The sequence below is a fragment of the Pan troglodytes genome, chromosome 19 (genome assembly GCF_028858775.2).
Source record: "Pan troglodytes isolate AG18354 chromosome 19, NHGRI_mPanTro3-v2.0_pri, whole genome shotgun sequence".
In the NCBI taxonomy this organism is placed as follows: Eukaryota; Metazoa; Chordata; class Mammalia; order Primates; family Hominidae; genus Pan; species Pan troglodytes.
In genome coordinates this window covers 61,425,650-61,441,083 of record NC_072417.2, presented here as the reverse complement: position 1 = coordinate 61,441,083, position 15,434 = coordinate 61,425,650, and the positions used below count along the sequence as shown (strand labels likewise).

Below are 15,434 nucleotides of genomic sequence, written 5' to 3'. Positions count from 1 at the left end.
TCTTGTTTTGACAATTCCCTCTTGACTGTCGGAAGATTCCTGCAAGGTTCCAGTCAGGCTGTGGATTCGGCATTACAAACCCCTCCGTTTGTCCTATTTGGATACTTTACCTGGCACCAATTAGGGACACCTGGCAGGGTGACACCAGGGTATTACTACTAAAGTTCTACAAACGCAGGGCAGAGAGGCATCGCTGCTACCATAAGGCTTTGTCAATATACCAAATGCTTATCTCATTTGTTAAAAAGGAAATCATTTGACCAAGATGCAAAAGACTATGGGGTAGATCTGAATTGAGCCCTGCGTTCCATACATCGAAACAACATATTCCTGGGGTGGCCCAGTAGCCGTGTCTGTTCAACTTAACCCTGCCTCCATATGCACAGCTGATGCAACAGACCTCAAGTGAGGCCAACAAGGTTCTCTTCTCCAGGGATTTTGGATTTTGAACTGAGCACAATTGGGGCTCAGTCACAGTAATGGTAACACTCGAGGGGTGGGCCACAAACTTAGCTCGGGAGGTCCCAGGCCCTGCCTTTGCTCAGACTTGTCTTTATACTTGGTTGGCTCAATCATCCCTCGGGTTCCTGCAAATAACTCAACATCACTCAAATAAATTACATGTTTTTTGTTTCTTTGTTTTTTGGTGTTTTTTGTTTTTTTTTTTTGTTCTGTTTTTTTGTTTTTTGAGACGGAGTCTTGCTCTGTCGCCAGGCTAGAGTGCAGTGGCGAGATCTCGGCTCACTGCAGCCTCCGCCTCCCAGGTTCAAGCAATTCTCCTGCCTCAGCCTCCTGAGTAGCTGGGACTACAGGTGCATGCCAACATGCCCGGCTAATTTTTGTATTTTTAGTAGACACAGGGTTTCACCATGTTGGCCAGGATGGTCTTGATCTCCAGATCTTGTGATCCACCTGCCTCCCAAAGTGGTAGGATTACAGGCATGAGCCACCACGCTCAGCCACAAATTACATGTTTTTTAACCTAAACGAGCCAAAGTCATCTCTGCTTACTTGCAACCAAGATCTTTTAGCAGAGTGATCAGCAAAAATCACCAGTTGTGTCTAGTTAATTGGAAAAACATAAAAGTCATATTAGCATGCTTTTGCTTTACTACTTTAGTCTTGAAAGGATAGTCCCAAGATGTTGCCTCTGAGGACACCCCGTCTGGGTTGCATCTCCTTACTCTGAAGGGGCTAAAGTCCCAACAGAAATATCTGTTGACTGCACTCCAGCCTGGGTGACAGAGTGAGATCCTGTCTCTAAAAAATAAGCAAAAAGGGCCGGGTGCGGTGGCTCACACCTGTAATCCCAGCACTTTGGGAGGCCGAGGCAGGTGGATTACCTGAGGTCGGGAGTTGGAGACCAGCCTGACCAAAATGGAGAAACCCCATCCTCTACTAAAAATACAAAAAAATTAGCCGGGCATGGTGGCACATGCCTGTAATCCCAGCTACTTGGGAGGCTGAGGCAGGAGATCGCTTGAACCTGGGAGGCAGAGGTTGCAGTGAGCCGAGATCGCGCCATTGCACTCCAGCCTGGGTAACAAGAATGAAACTCCGTCTCATATGGAATTCTAATATAAGTAGTATCTAATGACTAGCTTTTTTCACTTAATTTGTCTTAAATGTCTTTCACAGAGACCTACCTTCAATCTTTTTAGTGGCTGCAGACTATTTTATACCTTAATTTGTTCAAAAGATACCCTGTTACTAGACTTTGAGGTTATTTCAAAATTTTCGCTATGAAAAGGAATACTGCAGTAAACATCTTTGAACATAAACCTTTGTGCACGTGTACACAAATTTCTGTAGGATAGATTCCTACATATGGAATCCTGGGGGAAAGAGTATGTGCATTTTTTATTTTGATAGTCTCGCTAATTGTATTTTCTGACGGCATTTCTCTCTCCCAAACCACATACTCTTCATATGATGTGACTTTGACATTGCTCTCATCAAGAGGTAGGACCTGGGTCCCCTCCCCTTGAACCTGATAAGCCCTTTGTGACTACCTCACCAACAGAATATGGCAGAAGTGACACTCTGTGACTTGCGACTCTGGGTCATAAAGATTACACACCCTTCCACCTTGCTCCTTCAGGATAGTCACCATGTGAGTAGTTCAACTGCTAGAAGGCTGCCATGCTGCAAGGAAGCCCAATTAGTCCAAATGGAGAGACCACATGGAAGGACCCTGAGATCATGAGAAGACAGAGAAAAGAGATGCCCAGCCAGCCCCACTGGGTTCCAGCTTCACCACTATACTGACTATATTACAACTGCATGAAAATCTTCAGCCAGAGCCAGGCAGCAGAGCCCTTTTCAAATTCCTAACCCACAGAATTGTGAAGTGTAGCAAAACAATTGTTTTACATTGCCAAATTTGGGGTGATCTTTTACCTTTTTTGAGACAGGGTCTTACTCTGTCGCCCAGGCTGGAGTGCAGTGGCATGGTCACGGCTCACTGTAGCCTCCACCTTCTGAGCTCAAGTGATCCCCCCACGTCAGCCTCCTGAGAAGATGGGACCACATGTGCATGCCACCATACTTGGATAATTTTTAAATTTTGTGTAGAGATGAGGTCTCCCTGTGTTCCCAGGGCTGGTCTCAAACTCCTGGGCTCAAGCAATCCTCCCTCCTCGACCTCCCAAAGTTCTGTGATTACAGGCATGAGCCACTGCACCCAGCCTGATTTTTTAAACACAGCAATAGATAACCAGAATGGGTAGGTTCTGCCAAATTGCAAACAACAATTCTCAGTAGTAATATAAGAACAAGAAGGCAAATCCTTTTCTGGGCATTTCTAGTGAACTAGTAATGCTTCACGTGGTTTTAAATTTTCAAGTAGAAAAAGCATTTAAAACAATATGCATATATCATAGTAACTTCGGAAAGTAAAGAAGATGAGAAAAGAAAGGCCAGGTGCAGTGGCTCACGCCTGTAATCCCAGCACTTTGGGAGGCTGAGGTGGGAGGATCTCTTGGGCCCAGGAGTTTGAGACCAGCCTAGGCTCCATAGGGAGACCTCATCTCTACAAAAAAATAAGAATAAAATTACCTAGGTGTGGTGGCACACACCTGTGGTCCCAGGTACTCAGGAGGCTAAGGTGGGAGGATCACTTGAGCTCAGGAGGTAGAGGTTACAGTGAGCCATGATTGTGCCACTGCACTCCAGCTTGGGTGAGAGAACAAGACCCAGTCTGAAAAGAAAAAAAAAAAAAAAAGCTGTCACCTTCCCAAATTCCAAACTTTTCTCTTTCACAGTCACATATCCTATTATTTTACAAGCAATCTTTGATTAATACTATAGATGTCCTAAAGAGTCAAAGTGAATATGAGATGGGCTCCAGTTCCAGGGCAAGAGGTTTCTGGGGCCCAGATTGGGGCAGGAGAGCTCACCCTCTTGAAACAAAGCTAACAAGAACACTCTGGATGGGGCACGCTAGTCGCTTAGAGCCTTCCCACTGGGGATCCCTCCTTTCCTGGGCACACTGTGTAAGGGCCCACTGGGGGCCTGGCTCAGGCAGGTCCCGGGCAAATGCACATTGCCCCTGCCACCACAGTGCTTCTAACAAGAGCCATGCCCGGCACCATTACTGGCGCTAGGCACTTGCTATCCACTTTGTATGCATTATATACATTACACATTGAGCAGCTCAATACACGTTTACTCAACAAATGAAACAGAAGGTCCTCACTCCTGACGTGGTTGGGAAAGCAGAAATAACACTGATATCCTCTGTGTCCTGCATCTCTGTTGTGGCTTTTGATTTAACACATGTTGCCTGAGCACCTGCCAGGCACTGTTCTAGGCACTGGGGCTGCAACAATGAACCAAACAGACAGAAAGCTCTGCCCTCACCAAATTGACATCCTAGTGTGTGTTTGTTGGGGGTGCTGGAGGGGGGCTTCAGTGTGTGAAGACAGACAAAAACCCAGATCAGTAACTAATGTAGTGGACTAGAAGGCGGTAAGTGCTAGAAAGAAAATCCAGCTCCTCTTCCCCTATTGCTTATCATACGGGGTGGCTGAAAGGCACACACCCCCTTTCCCTCGAGTCCTAGGGGTACCAGGGAGGGAGTGCTGATATGGTCCATAAACCAGACATCCTAGAGTGGGATTTGGAAACATTGCGGGTAAGACTAGGGTGCCTTCCTACACGCCATCAGGAAACTGCCATCCTTAAACGTTAATAAGATGTAGGCTTAGAAATAACACATTACGAAAGTTGGTTGGAATGAAGGGTGACGTAATGACAACTGGAAACACAGAGGGGTGTTATTATGGAGTGGAGAAAAAGGAGATTGGAGAGGAAGAAGTTGGCAGTGGGTGCCAGCACTTTCCAGAACAGGGGTGTCCCAGCCAGCGCACTGGAGCCTGCTTGGTCTGTGAGGACATGGGGTCCTTTCTGAAGTGAGAAGCAGTGAGCCACCTCCTGGACAGCAGCTCTTCCTCAGATGGCCCTTCTGGACTATTCTATGCCCAGATGAGAATTGTGCTTCTGAAACGGATGACGCTTGCCTGTATTAGCGGTCGTTTTACTTCAGCGCCATGCTGGCTGAGAGCTGCAAAGTGTTGGCCACCAGCTGGTGGCTGAAATCAGGAGGAAGCCAGGTCACGGTGGTGGAAGTAGGATGAAATAGTAGACACGCGATGTCACCAAGAGTGTAGAAGAATTCGGGTAAATGCATTTCCAGTAAGGTGGGATCACTAGTGCCACTTCTGGTGCTCTGGGTGGAGAGCCACTCTGTCATCCTGGAGGCTACTTTGGCCCCCAACTCATCTCCACATTCCTCTGGCCTCCAAGGTGACATGGACTATATATAACCAAGGGCCACGGTGGGGAGGGCAGAAGAAATATGACTGTTTAAGGGCAGTGGGAGAAAAGAAAAATAAGGGGCTGACGAGAGAGCGACCAGACGTGGGCCTTTTGCTTTCAGCCAAGTCTTTTCCCAAGTAACCACAACATTTGTCATAGTTATTCAGTGTGGCTCTGAAGCCTGTCCCCTTTGTCGGGGCAGAAAAAATGGGCTCTCCTGTGTTCAAAAGGTCATCTCTACTTTCAAGTGGTCAACATTCCGCAGTCTGAAGCTCCCTGGCCCACTAGCTTCCAGTACTGTGTGTCACTTCCCACGTATGCGGCAAAATGACAGAGTGTGTGAAAGGGTGAACGCGTGTGTGAGTTCAGGGTTTCCCTCTTTGGAAGCTGTATGGCATAAGAGCTGAAACACCATGGGCTGCGAGGGCAGACTGCACGTGTTCAGACCATGGCACTGTCATTTGAGTAAGGGATCCAATCCTCTATGCCGAAAAGTGGGAGAATAATAACCCTCCACTCTCAGAGCCATCATGGAGACAAAAAGAGAGAAAATGCTGAGTGCCAAGCATACTACCCGGCTCATGGTACCTTCTCAACTGAGATTAGCTACTAGTCTCACCTGCTGGAAATTGTTCTTGCTACCAACGTGGCATTCCCGATCTCCAATCTTTGGATAGAAAGCGCTATGACCCTTCCCCATGTGTGATGGCCTTCAGTGCTCAATGCTGCCCATATCCCCCGTGTTGTGTGACACCACAGCACGAGCGAGACCTCTGAGCTGAACGCAGCAGCCTCCTGCCATCGGGCGCGACTACTCTCAGTGCAACCAAACATGGCTGCCAGGCTTTTCTTGAAAACCTTCTCTACCTCACTCTACAGACTCTATCATGAAAACAGACTTTGAGATTTATGCACTCAAAAAATCCTCCAACAGCCTGTATACCTATATGTATAAAAATGCTTAAATTCACCAGGCACAGTGGCTCATGCCTGTAATCCCAGCACTTTGGGAGCCAGAGGCAGGTGGATCATCTGAGGTCAGGAGTTCAAGACCAGCATGGCCAACATGGTGAAATCCCATCTCTACTAAAAATACAAAAGAATTAGCTGGGCGTGGTGGTGGGTGCCTGTAATCTCAGCTGCTCAGGAGGCTGAGGCAGGAGAATCACTTGAACCCGGGAGGCAGAGGTTGCAGTGAGACTGAGATCGTGCCATTGCACTCCAGCCTGGGGAACAAGAGTGAAACTCTGCCTAAAAAGAAAAAAAAGAAAAAAAAAAAAGCTTAAATTAAGAGCATTTCAATGAAAGGCCATTCAGATTTGTTCTCACGGAAGGGATATGCATCTTCTACCCAGACCCTCCCATATGCTCTCCTTTCTAGGCCTTGGAACCCTAATTTAAGGATATTGCTGCAGTGAGATGCTTAATGGCAGAACTAGGGCGCAACCAACCCAGCACACTGGTCAACTGCTAACCTTTCACTAGGAGCAGCACGAGAGCCTCAGAGTTGTGAGCCCTGTGGGCACCATGAAGATTGGTGGAGTAAGAACAAAAAAAAAAAAAAAAAGAGAGAGAGAGAGACTTCAAAGTTGTTCTACACTGGATCGTGGAAAAGGAGCCTCTTACCAAAAGTGGCATCGGGGCTTAGAGTTTGATCTAGGAAATACACAAGAGCAAAGGGGCAGTCAGGCTGCAGAGCTCTGACCCCGAGCACACGGTATGCAAACAGGAGTATTCACACTCTGCAGTGCAAGAGCCTGTCCTTCATCTTGGGGGATGAGGCCGCAGTGATGTCCCCCCGATTCAGTACTATCCCCAAACAATTCACCACCCTAAAGACGTCCTCCTGTGAACAGCAGATTATCTGAGGATCCCTAAAAGTGGTCCTTCACATAGGGAGGCTGCCATTTTCGGAGTTGGCTGTTAGTGTGGCAGCAAACAGTTGGCGTTCCTAAGTAAAAACTCAGAGCCAGAACTGGTGCTCTTCAACCCCAACTCAGCTCTGAGACACAGACCTGCAGGCAATGTGGGCAGATTCAACAATGCCACTACTGAGCCTACTGAAAACAAGTGGACAAGATCCCAAGCCATCAATTCTAGAACATGGTTGGCGTAAAAGCTGTTGTGCATGGATTCTATCAGCAAGAAGGATCAGTAGAAGTATTTGAGGCCAGGCCGGGCGTGGTGGCTCACGCCTGTAATCCCAGCACTTTGGGAGGCTGAGGCGGGCGGATCATGAAGTCAGCAGATCGAGACCATCCTGGCTAAAACGGTGAAACCCCGTCTCTACTAAAAATACAAAAAATTAGCTGGGCATGGTGGCGGGCGCCTGTAGTCCCAGCTACTCGGGAGGCTGAGGCAGGAGAATGGCGTGAACCCGGGAGGCAGAGCTTGCAGTGAGCCGAGATTGCGCCACTGCACTCCAGCCTGGGCGATAGAGCAAGACTCCGTCTCAAAAAAAAAAGAAGTATTTGAGGCCCAAGGAGTCACTGTGGCAGAGTGGAAAGACTGGGAAATGATTGCATCTGGAGCGTCACTTCTGAGGATAAGGTGATTGGGGTACACGTCCTTCTCCTCTCCCTTTCCCTTAAGACGCTCCAGCGTAAGGGCTTAAACAGACCTTCAAGACACCGTCCTGGAAAGAGGCAGATTGATGGCCACAGCTGAGTGTCAGAGGTTACATATTAGCATATTCAAGCCCATACCAGGGACGTGTGTATCACATGCCATGCAAAGAACACAAAATATCTGCCCTTCCAATGTCTGCTGCTAGTGCAAATAATAAAAGGTGTTTGAGGATAATATTAAAATGATGTCATCACCTTCTGCTTATCCACTCTTCTGGAAAAAAGTAAGATAGACAACCCAAAAGGTCAGATTTGGCTTTGCAATATTGGCTGGCTTATATTAAACATGGTCTGTCAGAGATTTCAGAAGTCATTTCAAAGCAACATTAAAAAGTTGAATTATGACACATTCCTAACGAAATGATCCAGTTTTCCCACCTTGGCCTCCCACTCCGAGCATGCCACACTCTCTCACACCTCTGTGCCTTGGCAGGGATCGTTCACACTGCTTTGGGGCCCTCTGCCAGCTTCTCTGCACCCAGCACACCAGCACTAGCTTTAGGCCTCAGCTTGAAAACACCCGCTCCTCAGGGACACCTCCTCCCCCATGCCCAGGGTAATCCTAGGATTGCTTTTCTATGCTGCTTCTGTATACTAAACACATGCGGTACAGAAATTAACATGTTATTTGGTTAAACTAACAATTAATTGGATTCATGATTTACCTTCCCCGATGGCCCATAAATTCTTTGGGGTTAAATAACAGGCCATGTGTTTCCAATGTCTGTGTCTCCTCTCGTGCCTAGCACAGAGCTCACATAATACATATGCAACATATATTTATGTTTTTGTTGATTGGATAGCAGCTCATAGCTTAGACTCAAATATCTTAATACCTGGAATATGAGCAGTCAGCAGTAGGAATTTCAAAGGACTTTCTTTTTTCTTTTCTTTTTGAGATGGAGTCTCGCTCTGTCGCCAAGGCTGGAGTGCAGTGGCGCGATCTCAGCTCACTGCAAGCACCGCCGTCTCCTGGGTTCATGCCATTCTCCTCCCTCAGCCTCCCGAGTAGCTGGGACTACAGGTGCCCACCACCATGCCCGGCTAATTTTTTTTTTTGTATTTTTTAGTAGAGACAGGGTCTCACCATGTTAGCCAGGATGGTCTGATCTCCTGACCTTGTGATCTGCCCACCTCGGCCTCCCAAAGTGCTGGGATTACAGGCGTGAGCCACCGTGCCCAGTCTCTTTCTTACTTGATGGTAGTTAACATGGGAATATTCCAGCAGCTAGAACAGTACTTGGCACATAGTAAGTGCTCAGTAAATATGTGTTAAAGAAATGAATGAATGAGTGAAGAAATGAACGAATGAAAGCATACAAATTATCAATAGAATAGGTAATCAAGGAGTAGTGGTTTTAAAGAACTGTAAAGCATTCAAGTAAAGTAAGTCCAGTTGGTATTGCTAAATTCAAAATCAATATATTCTCCATTAGTGATATGAATTTAAAATTCTAGGAGAATATGTTCTGTATTTACTTTGCAATTAAATGAACAGAGTTGTATTGTAGTGAAATGATGGGATTTTACCAGATGCTCATGGGTTCCTATCACAGATGATTTTAGACTCACAATTTCAGACAACTGGGCCCATTTTGTTTTGAATCAAACCGCCTCAGTTCATGTTTCATTCATTCCTTGTAACTTTTTGTCACCCTCTATTGGGAGACATTCTCAAGACATTACCAAAAATCACCTAACGACAGAAATGTTTGTGTTTACAGCATGGCAACTCACAGTGTGACCTGGGACCAGGAGCACAGATCACTGAAGAGACTGTTAGAAATGCAACTTCAGGCTGGGCGTGGTGGCTCATGCCTGTAATCCCAAAACTTTGGGAGGCCGAAGCGGGCGGATCACTTGAGGTCATGAGTTTGAGACCAGCCTGGCCAACATGGTGAAACTTCGTCTCTACTAAAAATACAAAAATTAGCTGGGCGTGATGGCATGTGCCTGTAATCCCAATTACTCAGGTGGCTGAAGGATGAGAATCGCTTGAACCCAGGAAGCGGACGTTGCAGTGAGCCAAGATGCGCCTTTGCACTCTAGCCTGGGTGACAGAGTGAGACCCTGTCTCAAAAAAGAAAGAAATGCGGCCGGGCGTGGTGGCTCATGCCTGTAATCCCAGCACTTTGGGAGGCCGAGGTGGGTGGATCACGAAGTCAAGAGATCGAGACCATCCTGGCCAACAGGGTGAAACCCCATCTGTACTAAAAATACAAAAATTAGCTGGGCGTGGTAGCACGCACCTGTAGTCCCAGCTACTCAGGAGGCTGAGGCAGGAGAATCACTTGAACTGGGGAGGCAGAGGTTGCAGTGAGCCAAGATTGTGCCACTGCACTCCAGCCTGGCTATAGAGCAAGACTCCATCTCAAAAAAAAAAAAAAAAAAGAAAGAAAGAAAGAAAGAAATTCAACGTCAAGGGTCCTACCTAGAAACCTGTTTTAACAAGCCCTCCATGTGACTCCTCTGGTGCTGAAGAAATTCTTCACACCATACAATAAAATATCATCTGTTACCATGATAGAAGAAACCGTGGCTTTCTCTGGCTACTATAAGTACGGATAATGGGCCAGGGCTCCCTAGCTGGAAGGAAAGTCACTGTCCTGGGGGCAAAGCAGGTACCCAGTGACTGTCCCTGCTGATGATGCACCCCGAGAAGTGGAGCAGGCTGGGATGTGTTTGACACAAAGCCCTCTTGCTGTCCTAATCCACACCCACGCCAATATCCCTCAGCCTCATTTCCTCTTGACAAAGACGGTTCTGTTCTGAGGGGGTGTGCGGGACCAACAGCAGCAGCTGGGGTGGCCAAATGACCGCTCTTGCTTAGAATAGAGAGGGATTCAAAGAATGATCTCTGCCAGATTGCCGGGCTTTGCTGTGTCACATCAGGCTGACACAGATGGCCTTGGCCACTAAGGACGCTGCCTTCTTCCTCACAGAAGCCCGAGGAAATGCCCTGAGAAGGAACAAGGACCAGATAACTACCCGGCAGGGAGTGGCTGGTAGGATTTCAGCTTGAAATGTGATCTCTGGATGCCCATGAGCCAGTGTGGCATTTATTTCCACCGCATCAGGGGTCCCAACCTTGGATAACATTTATATTTCTAGAGCACCTGAAGAACAAAGATTCCAGATTGTAAGGTGCAAAATAAGTCACAAGGGGGTGCCTTCTCACTCACACACAGCTAGCCACAGCTGTCTGCCATCCCAGAGCGTACCCCGAAGCTAGCGTGCCAGCGAGCTAGTTTTAAAGCACAGACAACCTCTCCATTGCTGGCTTTCTTCAAACACCGTGGGTGAGGAAATGAGACAGAGAATGTCTAATGATTAGTTCCTTATGGTCCTTACATTCTTGAAGTATATTCTTTACGCCCACTGGAACACTTCTGCATTCTTGATAGCATGATTGCAATATAAGTTCTTTCCCTTCTGAGCACTGTCTTTTATTGACACACTAAAATATCCTAGGAGCAGGATGGGTCTTCCCACCTTCCTCACGCCCCTCTTTCCCCACTGCCACACTCTCCGCGCCATTCCTTGTTCTCTTTCTAAGAACGCAATAAACATTTCAGCACAATCTTTTCAATCCACATTATTTATAATATTCCGAACATCCATCGAGCCTGGCTAGAATGCGAAGCAATAAATCAAACTTAACAACAACAAAGAAGGAAGGGGGAAAACCGCCCTTTGGCGAGGCGAAAGCCTGAGACGTTTCATTCCCCGAAGGGTTTAGTTATGTTAGGAAAAGTGAGATGGGGATGAGACCCGAGGTTTAGAATGACATAGAGGCAGGAACTGGAATCTATAGGCATAATCATAACTTTGTATAAACCTCAAACAAACTTACCTCTCTGGGGTGTCATGAGGATAAATGAGATACGTGGGAAGCACTCCGAGTGCCTCGAACGAGAGCAACTGGAGCCCAATTCTCCTTTTTGGGTCCAAAAGGTCATCTTTCTTGGAAGGGAGAGGGCTAAGAGCTCCCCCAACTCCCTGAGCGCCAGTCTTTGCTAATTAACATCCCCTCTGCAGGTTTAACTAAGATGGGGGTGAGCCTGGAAGCAGGGCCTCGAGGTAGGGCTGCTAGGTCCTGGACCCAGTCTCCACCCCCAGCAGGGACCCCTCTCCCCACTGCCAGCGAGGACCACGCCAGGCCACACACAGCCAGGGGTGTCCCTGCAGAATGATTCAGCTCCTGCCGGGGGTGGGAAGCAGAGCTCGTCCCACATCCTTTCCTCATGGCGCTACGCAGGTTAACACTGTCTGACTTTGTCTTCGCAAAGAAAGAATCTAGCTCCACAGTTTGCTGATGATTTCAAAATTTATCTAAATGAATGTGGAGGCCAGTACAGGCTATTGGCTAATTGCAGAATTGGCTTGAGGCCTTTCTGCCTTGGCGATTTCCCACGCATTCCCGTCTCACGTTGGAAATCCAAGCTGTTTGGGAGTGGGCGTGTGTTTGCGTGGCAGGCCTCAATGCAGCGGCTCTGTTGCTGTCTAGTCTAACATGCTCTGCCGTCTGCTCTCAGCGGTCCCTTCTGACAGTTTCCTGGATATAAAGGGGTGCTTCTTTTCCAGTCTTGTTGAATGGTACTGAATATGAGATTAGAATAACTGAATCACAATCCACATTTTAGTCATTACAGTCTCATGTTAGCTCTGGGGAAATGACCATAACCGGTACTTACTCATGAGAATTTTCTACCAAAAAGTCAGACAAGAAAGTCATTTTCTTATGAAAAGTGTCAAATGTGCCACCTACTCTGGCTTTGCCATCCCTCCCCTCTGCATGGTAACCTCACTTGGTCTTCTTAAGGTACAGATAATGCCTTCCCGCCCAGATCTGTTACCTGCTTGCTGGCTTGGGTGGAGGTTAGATCTCAACCACTGTTCTGGAAAGGATTTGATCATCAGCTTGGCTTTGTTCATAACTTCCTGCAGTAAAAAAAAGTCTTCAAAAAACCCAAATTCACGAGTGATATAGACATTTGTTTAAACAAAGTCTTCAGGCCGGGCGCGGTGGCTCCCAGCACTTTGGGAGGCTGTAATCCCAGCACTTTGGGAGGCCAAGGCGGGCGGATCACAAGGTCAGGAGATTGAGACCATCCTGGCTAACACGGTGAGACCCTGTCTCTACTAAAAATACAAAAAATTAACCGGGCGTGTTGGTGGGCACCTGTAGTCCCAGCTACTTGGGAGGCTAAGGCAGGAGAATGGTGTGAACCCCGGAGGCAGAGCTTGCAGTGAGCCGAGATCGCGCCACTGCACTCCAGCCTGGGCAACAGTGTGAGACTCTGTCTCAAAAATAATAATAATAATAATAATAATAATAATAATAATAATAAACAAAGTCTTCAAAAATACAACAATTTCTTTTTTTTTTTTTTTTTGTTTGAGACGGAGTCTCGCTCTGTCACCAGGCTGGAGTGCAGTGGCGTGATCTCAGCTCACTGCAACCTCCACCTCCCAGGTTCAAGCAATTCTCCTGCTTCAGCCTCCCAAGTAGCTGGGACTACAGGCATGCACCACCATGCCTGGCTAATTTTTGTATTTTTAGTAGAGATGGGGTTTCACCATGTTAGCCAAGCTGGTCTCAGACTCCTGACCTCAAGTAATCCGCCCGCCTTGGCCTCCCAAAGTGCAGGGATTACAGGCATGAGCCACCGCGCCTGGCCCAACAATTTCTTTATGATGTCTCTAAGTCACAGAAACCAACAAAATCATCATTACTTGACTGTTCAAGTTAAGGGTCTCTTTACAACTTCCACTTCTTTTGCTTCTGATGACGCAACCATCCTCTTGAGCTCCGGCCTCCCAGGGCTGAGTGGTTCACCCAGACCTCTGGGGTCCCTTCCTTGGTATATTTCCACTTTCACTCCAAGCGTCCATGGGAACTTCTTTCCTTTGTCTATTACCTCCTAGGTGGAGCTCTTCTGTCTTCCTATTTTCCCCCATCGTCTCTAAGTAAAGGGCTGGCTTCACGGACGCAGGGAGACATCGCTGCTCTCTGTCTCTCCTTTAGTGCCTTCTCCCTGGTCAATGGAGTTCCACTGTTCCCACCCTTACCTATTTACATACACTAGCAACTTCTCTTTACTTAGAGGTATAAGTCTGCTGGAGAGCAGACTGTCTGGCTACTGAACTTCCCATCTGTGTGATCATGAGCCAGCCATTTAACCCGTCTGGACCTCACCTATAAGATGGGGATAACAGGTTGGGCGCGGTGGCTCATGCCTGTGATCCCAGCACTTTGAGAGGCCAAGGTGGGTGGCTCATGAGGTCAAGAGTTTGAGATCAGCCTGACCAACATGGAGAAACCCCGTCTCTAGTAAAAATACAAAAATTAGCCAGGCATGGTGGCTCATGCCTGTAATCCCAGCTACTCGGGAGGCTGAGGCAGGAGAATCATTTGAACCCGGGAAGCAGAGGATGTAGTGAGCCAAGATCGTGCCACTGCACTCCAGCCTGGTCAACAGAGTGAGACTCTGCCTCAAAAAAATAAAAAAAAGAAAAAAAAAAGGGCGGGGGATAACAGTAGTATATATAATGTGCTGCAATAATGTCAATGACACAGTAAATGCTCAATAAACACTCACTTATCTTATTATTAAGGCTTTTCCAGTCATGCTTCATGGTGTGCCTACAGCCCCTTCAAATGGGATCTTTTTAGATCAGAGCTCTGGCTGAGGTGTGAGTCAAGGTGGCTGCGGTTTCTATCTACCCCCTGATCCCACCCATCAAGCCATAGGGCCCTGGGCATGCAGGGCAAGTTCAGCCGATCCACAGGCTGGCCAGCAGTCCCTGAGTGATTTTGGTCCAGTACATGCAACTGAGCTGGATAAGGATTATTTTCTCTGAAGTTGGACTAGGAAATAAGGAGTCATGCAGGCTTACCAAGTCTGCCTTGGTTCCTAACAAAGGGAACATGTTTCTTTAAAGTAACCCCACCTTTTCTTGTGGAAATGTGAGTGATTCTGTTTCATTTTTTCCCCAACCAAAAGATGTCCCAAAGAACAAAAGTTTAATTAATATATATCCCAGGCTACAGATGTATGTGCTTTAAACGAGGGACAGATTTTGACTCAAGGAATACATTTCTAATTGTAAAATTTTGGGTCATCAGCAAGATGACTGAAAGGATCTCCATCACTTCCGAAATTAGAACTTTTAGGCCACTGTTGAGATATCTAAGACATCAACAAAATTAGTTTTTTGTCAGCTTTTCTTGTTTTTGTTTGTTTATTTGTGTTTCTTTTTGGTTGTTGTTTTTGAGATGGAGTCTCGCTCTGTTACCCAGGCTGGAGTGCAGTGGCGCGATCTCAGCTCACTGCAACCTCTACCTCCTGGATTCAAGCCATTCTCCTGCCTCAGCCTCCTGAGTAGCTGGGATTACAGGTGCCCACCACCACGCCCGGCTAATTTTTTTGTGTTTTTAGTAGAGACGGGGTTTCACTATGTTGGGCAGGCTGGTCTCGAACTCCTGATCTCGTGATCCGCCTGCCTCGGCCTCCCAAAGTGCTGGGATTACAGGTGTGAGCCACTGCACTCAGCCACCTTTTCTTTTTTTAAAGAGACGAGATCTTGCTATGTTGCCCAGGCTGGAGTGCAGTGGCTATTCACAAGTGTGATCATAACACACTACAACCTTGAACTCTTGGGCTCAAACGATCCTCCTGCCTCAGCCTCTGGAGTAGCTGGGACTACAGGCGCGTACCACTGTGCCTAGCCAGAATCACCTTTTAACATCCATGGCTATTTCAAATCTAGAGTTTACAGCGTCAGTAGGTTTAATGCAGATGAACATCTTCATGACTTAAAAATGAGTAAGGAACACATCCTTTTCTGGTTAACTTCCTTGTCACTCTGGAGAATGTCCCTACCGCTGTTTCTCAAATGAGAGGACCTGAAGTTCTCTGGAGCACAGGGTGTGGATGGAGGTATAAGAGAAGGGATAGCTGGAAATGATAGTGGGTGAAGGTTAGT

At 47.1% G+C, this 15,434-nt stretch overlaps 1 protein-coding gene across 4 annotated transcripts in view; it reads right to left on the bottom strand.

Moving 5' to 3' along the window:
- STX8 (syntaxin 8) overlaps positions 1–15,434 on the bottom strand; it is a 326,781-nt gene that overhangs the window by 12,538 nt on the left and 298,809 nt on the right. The window contains exons 8-9 of one of the 4 annotated variants that reach the window (XM_016932407.2): positions 12,302–12,386; positions 11,026–12,044 (exon numbers count right to left, since the gene is read on the bottom strand). The exons of 1 other annotated variant lie outside the window; for it this stretch is intronic. In XM_016932407.2, coding sequence (XP_016787896.1) covers positions 12,325–12,386 — 62 coding nt within the window. In that variant the 3' untranslated portion in view covers positions 11,026–12,044; positions 12,302–12,324. Of the gene's footprint in view, positions 1–3,110; positions 3,200–11,025; positions 12,045–12,301; positions 12,387–15,434 lie in introns of those variants that run through there. 2 more of the 4 variants (XM_063799782.1, XM_054670474.2) reach the window with 2 other exon arrangements.